The sequence below is a fragment of the Sinohyriopsis cumingii genome, chromosome 8 (genome assembly GCF_028554795.1).
Source record: "Sinohyriopsis cumingii isolate HCF-2022 chromosome 8, ASM2855479v2, whole genome shotgun sequence".
NCBI classification, from domain to species: Eukaryota; Metazoa; Mollusca; class Bivalvia; order Unionida; family Unionidae; genus Sinohyriopsis; species Sinohyriopsis cumingii.
The window spans coordinates 58,781,214-58,791,426 of NC_142968.1; the positions used below are offsets into that span (position 1 = coordinate 58,781,214).

General features: G+C 32.6%; 1 protein-coding gene across 2 annotated transcripts; it reads right to left on the minus strand.

Moving 5' to 3' along the window:
* Window positions 1-6,170: 6,170 nt before the first annotated feature.
* Window positions 6,171-10,213, minus strand: LOC149793617 (uncharacterized). 2 transcript variants are annotated; one of them, XM_089967583.1, is made up of 5 exons: window positions 10,058-10,213; window positions 9,277-9,560; window positions 8,378-8,549; window positions 7,927-7,980; window positions 6,171-7,004 (listed from the first exon to the last, which is right to left on the minus strand). In XM_089967583.1, exons 1-5 carry the CDS (start codon window positions 10,083-10,085, stop codon window positions 6,922-6,924), a joined length of 621 nt encoding a protein of 206 aa, XP_089823709.1. In that variant the 5' UTR covers window positions 10,086-10,213; the 3' UTR covers window positions 6,171-6,921. The 2 variants fall into 2 exon arrangements, with proteins under 2 accessions (XP_089823709.1, XP_089823710.1); XM_089967584.1 differs by lacking the exon at window positions 10,058-10,213 and adding an exon at window positions 9,805-10,017.

The window sequence follows — 10,213 nt, forward strand, 5'->3', positions numbered from 1 at the left end:
TACTACAATTGCTGACTTGACATTTTAAATAGAATAAGGAGTGCACAAAGAAGTGGACCACTTGTTATATTAAGTACTAAAATTATCTATTTCCTCATAATTCCCATCAACGGCACTTTTATTAAAGCTTGAACAAAGTTCATTTGTTCTCAAATAAGGAAGGACTCGAGAAGCCATTCACAGCAGTTTTACTGCGGATGGCTTTATTAAGTCTTATAAAATTATCCATCCGAAACAGCTGCATTTAAATGCAAATTTTGTACAAACATCTTCAAAATTCGAAAGACTATGAAAAGGGTTACAAAATGCTATTAATATGTTGATTCCCACCGTCTTATATTTTATTAATCGAAGGAAAATTCTTTCGTTTCTTTTTAGGATGCAGGAAACTGACTTCAAGTTCAGCATTGAAAGAATGATAAGACCCAATCAAGCTATTCTATGTATTTCAATGAAATATGTCTCCCGTATATTGAGGAAGTACTTGAATTAGACCCATATGTTAAGGATGATTGGTCAGACTAAATTTTGTATTTTATGAAGGAGGAAGTTGTGCTTACCCTCTTATCCAGACAGATCAGCTTAACGCTGACATTTTTATTTCTTAATAGAGACGAAATAAGCTTCCTTGTAAAAAGCTAAAACTGCATCTTCAACGCCAATCCATAATACCTGTGTCATACATAAGCACGTGCATTGCACATGCCGATACATTATCTTGAGCATTTCGAAGAGCAAATGCCATTGAGCGTTGAAACTCTCCTATCTGCAAGTTACATAACCAGAATACTTCCAGACACAAGATTCAACTTAATTTCTTTATAACAGTTATGCCATATATAGTGATTCACAAGGTAATTCAACATCTATACGTATATAGTGTAAATTTCAGTATAAATGTATAACTTTATTAGCTCCATTTTACTGTTGAGAGGAGAAACTGTTTCGTTGAAATGTGAAAACTTATGGAGAAGATTGAACTTATTCTTACATATTCAGTAAAACTATTAAGAATTAATTTTGCTTCGATACACTTCCAGAATATGAGTACATTATGAGGAGGATTTAATAAACTCAATAATAAATGAGAAACTTTTGACAGTACCATATTTTTAATAACTCCGTATTTACCATTTCAAAACAATGTTTCGAACTTCCCTAACTTTAGTCTCATATGTTTATTTAACCACATCATTTTAGTCTGCAGAGATGATCAAACCGACGAAATTAAATTTAGATATTTCCCAATAGAAATGATATTCTGTACAATACGCAACATTACTTTTGTTCTACTGCCAGTGCAGACTGCATTAGTTCTTTCATCGTTTATGTTAAGACATGAACATTTGGAATATCGATATCGTAGGTCCAAAAATGATTTAAGAGGCATTTCAAAGCCATTAAGAGTCAATGATGCGTCAACTGTATTCTACAAAAATTAGATACCTTCCATTGTTTATAGTAATCTCCTTATATTTAAACATCATATTATTATTATATGGGATAATAATATATCTATTCATATAGGATGAAAATGTCAAGAGGGATTTGGTCCCCTTGTGTCCAGTGTCTCCTAAAATGAGAACCTGATGAAACACAATTACACAAGATATTCACTTAGTGTAAAATATTTATCCAATATTGTAAACTCATTTACAATACTTAAACACTGCGAAACATAATGGATGAAAAACTAGTTTTTTGAACATCTAATAAATATGCGACTTTGTATACTTCACATACAGCCATGTTTGAAACTTAAAGCTTTAATTGTAGTTCATAATGTTAATATTATTGGATATATATATATATATATATATATATATATATATATATATATATATATATATATATATATATATATATATATATATTCTACTATGAACGATTGGGCTTCACGAGATACATAAATAGTAACAAGAACTATATTGTCATCACCTCAAAGTCACACGCACAGATTTAATGGTCGTATCTTGGTCATTTCCAATTATAAAGACATTTTTGACAAATTGTATTTAAAGGTTTAAGATTACAAGAGGAGTCGTTAAGTAATATGAAGAAGGTTTAATATATATTTATAGAAAATCTATATAAGAATCAAAAAATGTCACGACTGAACTAGTTGCCGATTGTATTTCGAAATAAAAGTGGAAAATGTGGTGATTTATATTTGTGTACTATAGAAAATGATCTTCCTTATATGAATTTCATCACTTTTAAATGATTATCAAAAAACCTTTGTTAAAGGAAAGTCCAAAAATACTGAGTGTTAAAGAGATGGAGTCCACTTACTGACCGCAAAAACTACAAGTCATTGCACAGACTGTAAATATTTAACAGATAAGTATGCACAAATAACTCACATGTTTGTACTGAATTTACAATAGGGTATAATTTGTGTATTAATTGCAGGAATGAAATGGAAATGGCATGAAAAGGAAATCTAAATTTTATATTCTTTAAAATGAAGACAAGTATGTAATAAAACATATGTAAGAATAAAACAACAGAGTGGAACCAAGTTCTTCTCTTTAATAACGTCATCTGGGATATAAGACATGGGTCTTTAAATTTATCTAATGATTGTAGCCCAGCAGGTATGAAACCTTAATCTCAAAACTCCTTTGATCAAAGTAACTTGGGCTAAAGATGTAAAAGTAAATCTCTATGAAACCGCAAATACATAGAGGTTGTAGAAATTTGGCCTGGAAGGTATTCGTTTATACAAGTTTAAGAATATGAACAAAATCGTAATATTGTCTTGAATATTGCAGTCAAAGTTTTCAGGAATACTGTACCAGAAATTAACCATTTTTCAGGGATTCCGTGAAGCGAAATTAGTAATCTGGAAATCGTTCCCTAGTAGCTCTGACTAAGCCGGTGGTTACTTGCTATGATAATCGAATATTGATCTTTGCATTTGACATCTTCATGCTTCAGGTGCAATTTAGTAAATTATTTATGTAGACCGTTCAGGAGAAGAAACATAGCGGGACAAAGTTATGAGTTAATACCGATGGAAAATATGTGATTTAACATGCTTATTTTGAAGAACCAGAGTCATGACGAAACGTCACTATGATTGCCAAATTTTATCGTGCTCTGAGAAAAGACGAATATTGGATAAATAAGGTTTCAGTCTCCTAGATTATCAGCTTCCATTAAAAAATAATACTTAACGTTACTTTCATGTTTGAAACAATATATCTATATCTAAAAAAATTATGATACCAATCCATAATGTTTACCACCATTTCTTGCGTCTTAAGGTCAATGTACAGTCTAACCTTACAATTAATCGACATGCAATATCTTCAGATCAAATCATATTATTCGTAGAAATTTTGACATGAACTTCCATATAACTTTGTAACAGAATCGGTGTCTCACATTGCAGGTCAGTTCCCCCCCCCCCCCTTCTTAAAGGTTAAACACATGCAAATCCCTTTTTGTTTCAAACAAGAAAGAAAACCTATTTGATTTTGGTGTACTAAAAATATTTGTTCGAATGTGAAAACACCTTATCTTGATCTGCACAGTTCGCAGTACTTGTTCCTGTGCTGAATGAACTGCACATATCTTCTCTAAATTATATACCTTGTTTAAGACGTAAAAGGATATGCAAATGTGTATAATGTGTTATTTGATCCAGGACCACAATAAATTATGTTTTCTAACATAGCTAATAAAAAAAAATTCTTTTTGCTTTGTTTTGTTAATCGACGTTTTGTAAGCTAATAGTATACACAAAATTGTTACTAAAGAAAACTATTTAGGTTGATTAGTTAGGTGTTTACGACACTGTATGATTAGTAATGAGTATTACGGCACATCATGATTAGTTAGGCGTTTTACGGCACAGCATTATAATTTTGGTAGTTTACGGCACAACATGTTCAGCTAGATTAATTACGGCACTGCCTAATTAGTAAGGTATTTTACGAGGATACTGTTTAGTACCAAAGCTTTTATGAAAACAAAAAATAAAGAAATGAATGCATCTGATGGAAACTTTTCCACTGCCCACTCTCCCATCAGCCGTTCCCTGGCGTCTGTGTCCTTTTGTGAGTTATGCATATTTTAATCTCTGATGAAATGTAAATCAAATGTCCTCATAAATTATCTACGATGACCTTCAAACCTTTTCAAAGGATCCATGAGGTCAAAACCATTGTTAAGATTCCTCCAAATTTGTCACAAATATGAGACTATCCGGTTTCGGGTTTACTCAGTTTATCGAAACATTTTCATCACCCCGTGTGATTTTTGAATATCTTTGTTATAATTTAATTGCCAGCTGTAAATTTTTGCTAAACATTCAGCAGGCATTACGAATTCAAATAAGGTCATCATTCCTAGAAATCTCATGCAGAGTCTTTCTTTGTCAATGAGCAAAATTGGAGAATTTTCTCAAATTTATGGAATACGTGAACACTTTTTCAATAGCAAAAATATATTCCCATATGATATTATTTCTCCCCTAACAAAAGTATCATCAGCAAAACAACATTTAATTCTCAGCATGAGTATATATTTTGAGATCACTAATGAAACTGACCCCCTGTATAACCTTTGGTGTTCAAGAAAATAAGCCCCAGTAGACTGTCTGACAGACAGACGGACGCATAAAAAACGGGCAGACAATAGATTATAATACAGTAACGCTTCTTCAAGAAAGTGTTGGTGTTATGTTCTGAATGTTGTATGTTAAATATCTCCACATTGCTTTATACATCAAAGATATAACGGAGGCTAGCAGGTAAATTATATTTAACGGAAATTATCGCGTACATTATTTATGATGGAGACTAAAAAGGTACATTATTTAAAAAGGAAGCTAACTGATACAAACTTACACGTACATTATTTATAATGGAGGCTAAAAAGGTACATAATATATAAAAGAGGTTAACCGGCACATTAGTTATAAAGTAAGCTAACAGATTCATTATAAAACAGGTTAACATGTAGAATATTATCAAGGAGGATAATAGGTACGTTATTTATAACTGTTACATTATTAATAAAGGAGTTTAAGCAATACATAATTAATAAAGGGCTCTCACATTTATATTATTAATAAAGGGGGATAACAAGTATATTATTTGTAAGTTAATATTATTAATTAATAGGTGAGCGAAGATAGAGGCATGCTTATGCATGTTATTTTATGATATCAAACCCCAGTCGTGAACCAGTTTTACACATGTTGTGATGTGATTTTCCTAGTAATATAAATATAATTTATATTTTAATAGAATCAGAATATCAAGATTATTTTCTTTTCAACTCAGTGTGTAGTTTGCTATCGACTTGTAAGTGCAGATAATATGCTTAAATGATATCATAGTACAGAATAGAATGTCGCAATATGCAATATTGTGAAGTTGGGGAATAGGATTACAGAAGATCTAATACGAATCAGGTTCAAAACCATGTGATACCGGTTGAACATAGCAGATTGTACCTGTGTAACTTACGCATGGTCATTCTTCTCTCCAGAGGGATACTTGAGATTATATAACCATTTATCACCTGTGAGATTTATTAAAGAAAAAATAACTTTTGTTTTAAGAACTGAATATATTTTAAGTTTGCGTATAATCAAGAACCTGATCAACAAGCTGACAGCATTCATCCTGAACAAGCATTGGCACTGACATGCTTATGTCAGTGTCAAAACATGGAAAAGATCGCCAAAACAAGTACAAAAACAATTTCAAAAGAGTTTGTAAACACGTGAATGATATTATTTTTGGCATCCATGGAGAACATCTCTTCATGGACAATAATCTGCATTCTTTTAAACACATCGCACTTCAGTCGAAATTACCTGTTAACTATATATCCTCCATTGGCGTCTTACAAGTTCCTTTATTTCTCGTGTAAAGAGAAAATACGCAGATAGATTCTGTACACGTATATAACAACTCCCAAGCATATTTACAGGTAAGACCAGAGAGAGGGGAGGATGTGGTGTAACTTTTTTTTGAAGGGACCGCTGTTATAATGCTACCAATATAACTTTTGTGGACAGTGGCCGAAAGGTAAACTAATCAATAAATCAACAGCCCTTAGTGAGACGGTTTTGTCTGGCAGCAAAAGAATCCCCTGAAATTTCAACTCAAGAAAAGTGTGCCATACATACTTTAAAATGTACAATAGTGAAGTCCGTTAGACTATTTATTACCTTACAATCTCAATGAATATATACAAATTGAATACCATTGGATCAATTATGATCTAAATGTATTTATTTCAAATAACTCATCCGCCATGTAACGACTTATATTTGATTAGATTCCAGTTGAACAGTACATTGAAAAAAATTACGGAGACAAAATGTGTACCGTCCTTGTACATTAGGACACAATGCATGACAAAATGATAGAAATAGCATTCCTGTCCTTAATCATACTATATGACGTGCGTTTTAAATTGAGTACAGACACCGTGAACTTCAGAGCGCAAGATAGCATTAATATAGTGTAAAAAAAGAAAAACCACAATCCTGCCCAGACAAGTTTAAAGATTTATTTTCATCCACTGAAAAAATGGCCCTAATTATAATATTAGTTATTAAATTTTGATGTGGAATCAAAAAATAGTATTATATCATTGAAACTATGCACCAAATACATTCTCAAAACATTTTAGAAAGTATCACCTTTCGTTCTTTAGTTCGCCCATATACTCTATAAATATTTGCGTTATATAAGAAAATGAAAATATATAAGAAAATATAGGTCTCCGACTTTCCTCAGACAAGGTGCTGGCAGTCTCACGTTTTCCACACTTTTATGAAATAGCAGTAGTATTAGCACATACTACAGTTTTATTCGACATATCAGTCCAAAACTAACAACATAAACATAAACACAATCTAAATATGGAGACGTATATTATTCCAGAATTTCCACATCACTGTTGTGTTGTTTCCTCATTCACCGACTTGGGGCTCGTGCTCGTCCCAATCATGGCATTTACACCATCAGCACCATCACCTGTAACGATAAGTTAATTGAAGGGAAGATGGAGGAAATGAAACATAAAATGGTACATCAGAACACGCAAATCTGATTCCTACTGACCATCCCTCTAAAGGCAGTTTGGTTGAAAATCACGCAACATACTTTGCAATACTTGTTCATTCATAATTTCTTATTTGGTAAGACTTTTCAAATAGGATTTCAAAGACTGCATACGAATACTTGCAATTGGCGCTATTATTTGATAACACCCATCATTAAAAACATGCTCCTGGATTTTCTAAATTACGTGTGGTCATTTTCCCCTGGTAAAACAATTATTTTTAGGTGCTGAGGTATAGTTGATTTATTCCGATTTAAGAGGGCATACGTTTAAATGATAAAAACATTATTTTCTAAACGTTCTATAAAAAGAGACAGACTATTAAATGATAAGTAAATTATACGGGGTGTTCAGTATAACATAATTTGTAGCTGCCATTTTCGTACACGCATAGGCTCGGTCAAAGATTCGTGTTTAAGTTTTGATAACTAAATCCAACAATTTATTTTGATCCCTGAATGCAAGAAATCATTGTCAAGAGGTTGATTACTTTATAAATGACATAGTTGTGTCCAATCAGACATTGGCATGGTATAATTTTAATTCCCATTGCTTCCTCCAGAACACGCTATTTTATAATAACCGGTACATAAATTGTGCTTCCTTTCCTAATTAAGAATTGTCACATGTAAATATAATTGTTCTTTCTACCATCAGTCAAGTATATCTTGTAGTCAAAGGAAGGCTTTACAACTAAGCAAGAAAATCATACAAACTTGTATCTCGAAACCAGCCGTTCTACTTGTTGCTGATTTTTGTTGATCTTTTGTGTTTTCTATCTTTTTTCCTGTTTTAACAGTTGCGTGTCTTATTTGCATTCAAATAAAAACTTACTGGTAAAAATGAATGGTGCTGTCTCGAATTCATCTACATCCAACATCTGATCACCTAAATAAAAAAATTGTGGAATTAAAAACCAAAATAATTTGATATCACAATATTTACGAAGGAAACTAACTAGGACATAAACTTGATGCATTTTCATTTTGAAGGATAATTAACAATAAATGATTTGATTATTGCTAACCGAGCCACATTTAAGCTTACAAGATCCATGGTGGTAAATCACTAGTTACAGATATAGAACGTAAACTGGGGATTATGTCATTTTATATACTCTGTTCTTCATTTGAAAAATATTACGTATTGAAAACAAACAAGCTATGTTCTAACTATAAGTGGCTTCCATCTAGGTATTGTTTTGAACATTGTGTTATTCAAATTAGTACTTGAAACTGTAAATCTTAAATGTTATTTAGGTAGGGAATACAATATACCAACTTACCATCAACATCAGCAGACTGGAATAGATCGTACACCTCCTCCAACGGCAGTTTCTCAGCTGATGCGAACTCTTCTGGAGATAGCAACTTGTCGCCGTTCAGGTCGTAATGACTGAAATCAGGCGACATTGGTACAACTTGGTACCGGACGTCTGAAGTCACAAGATCGGGAATCTAAATTGATATATATAAACAAATCGAGAGACTGTATATCGCAGATGCCTTATTGCTAACATAATTCATGAATTTTATTAATTCAGTATGTTTCAAGACATAAACTGGTTTTTAATTTAAAGTTTAAAAGAGATTTTTAAAAAGTAGAATCCTTAACGAATCAAACAATTCTGTCGTTTCTCATACAGTAACAGTTAAGAAACAGAGTAAGGCTCATTTTTGCACTTACTTTACCTTTCATTAATATGTTATCAATATGATTTATTTAACGGATATAATTATAATCTTTGATCGAAATGAATTGCATGGCTGTATATGTCTTCACAGCACATTTCAGGTTTTAGATAATGGGCTTGACTTGTTGTTTTGAAAGAATATCCATGCTGTACAATACGATTAAAGAGAAAGGTATCCTTTCTAGCAAACGTTATTTGTATATCCGTCGCTTGCATTGTTAATTCTAATGAGAAAATATAAGAGTTAGAGAGTACAGAAAGTGCACAATAATTGAAAATTATCAATATAATTTAGAATATTTTTGTGCAAACTAAGAAATTAAAAACTAAAATGTACAAAATTGCATAGAAGGGGAAGAGAACGTGCATTTCATATATATTTTATTCACTATTAGAACTGGTCGTTAGAGAGCTGTTACATATATTTTGTCATTTATCGAAGACATTTATATTGATAACTTAATTTCTACATATAAGAACTTTTTTCTTACACTTCTCTTACAAATCCTCCTACATACAGCATGACACCCAATTCCGGTGACAGCAGGGTGTAGACCTACAGCTGAACCTACACCAGGGCACACCTTCGAACAGGTAAGTGGACATATCACTGGTTCAACGACTCTCCGAACCTCATGACCTACTCTCCTTACTGCATTGACCACGCGGCTCTTAAAACGACGGAATCGGAAGGCTTCAGAATCATTCAGCAATGCAGCAGTCAGAACAAAGAGAATCAAACACGTCCTGGGGTTCATTTTGAACATGTCTACACCTACAAATGAAATATATAAATGTCAAAGCATGTTTGGAAAACAAGCAAAATTTAAATGATAATACGCAAATGCTCAAAAGATCGGGAATCACGGTCAGATCAACATTTATTACATCTAATTAATTTTAACGAACGATTATCTTAATTATATACCTCTTCCAAACAAAATGAACGAAGAGCCAAACCGAGTCAGTGGTAAGCGGGTTGGATTCGCCACCAGAAGTAGATTAGTTCGAGAACTTACCATCAAATCAGCCCGGGTCAGTGAACATTGTATATCGCTGTTTTAGAAACCTTGCTCCAGTTGCCTTGGCACGAAATAGCTTTCAAGTCTTGCTGTGAAGTCAAACTCAGTACGAATTAAAAGCAAATAATCTAACTAAAAATAAAGAACATGAATTTGTATTCCTCTATCTTGCGTGAGAAAACATTTGTTCATTAAAATGTAATCTTATGTGCATGCATGAACCTATCTTGAACCGGTAACGGATACTTACACCATCTGCAACAAACTTCAGGATGCATAATGCTATCTATTGTGGTCCTTTCATCTATATAGCTCGGTCAATTCGTTTATTCCAGGAAAGATGGCGAAACTTCCTGCTGTTTATGGTGCCCATTTCCAGGAATGCCGGACATGCGAAAACCAGATT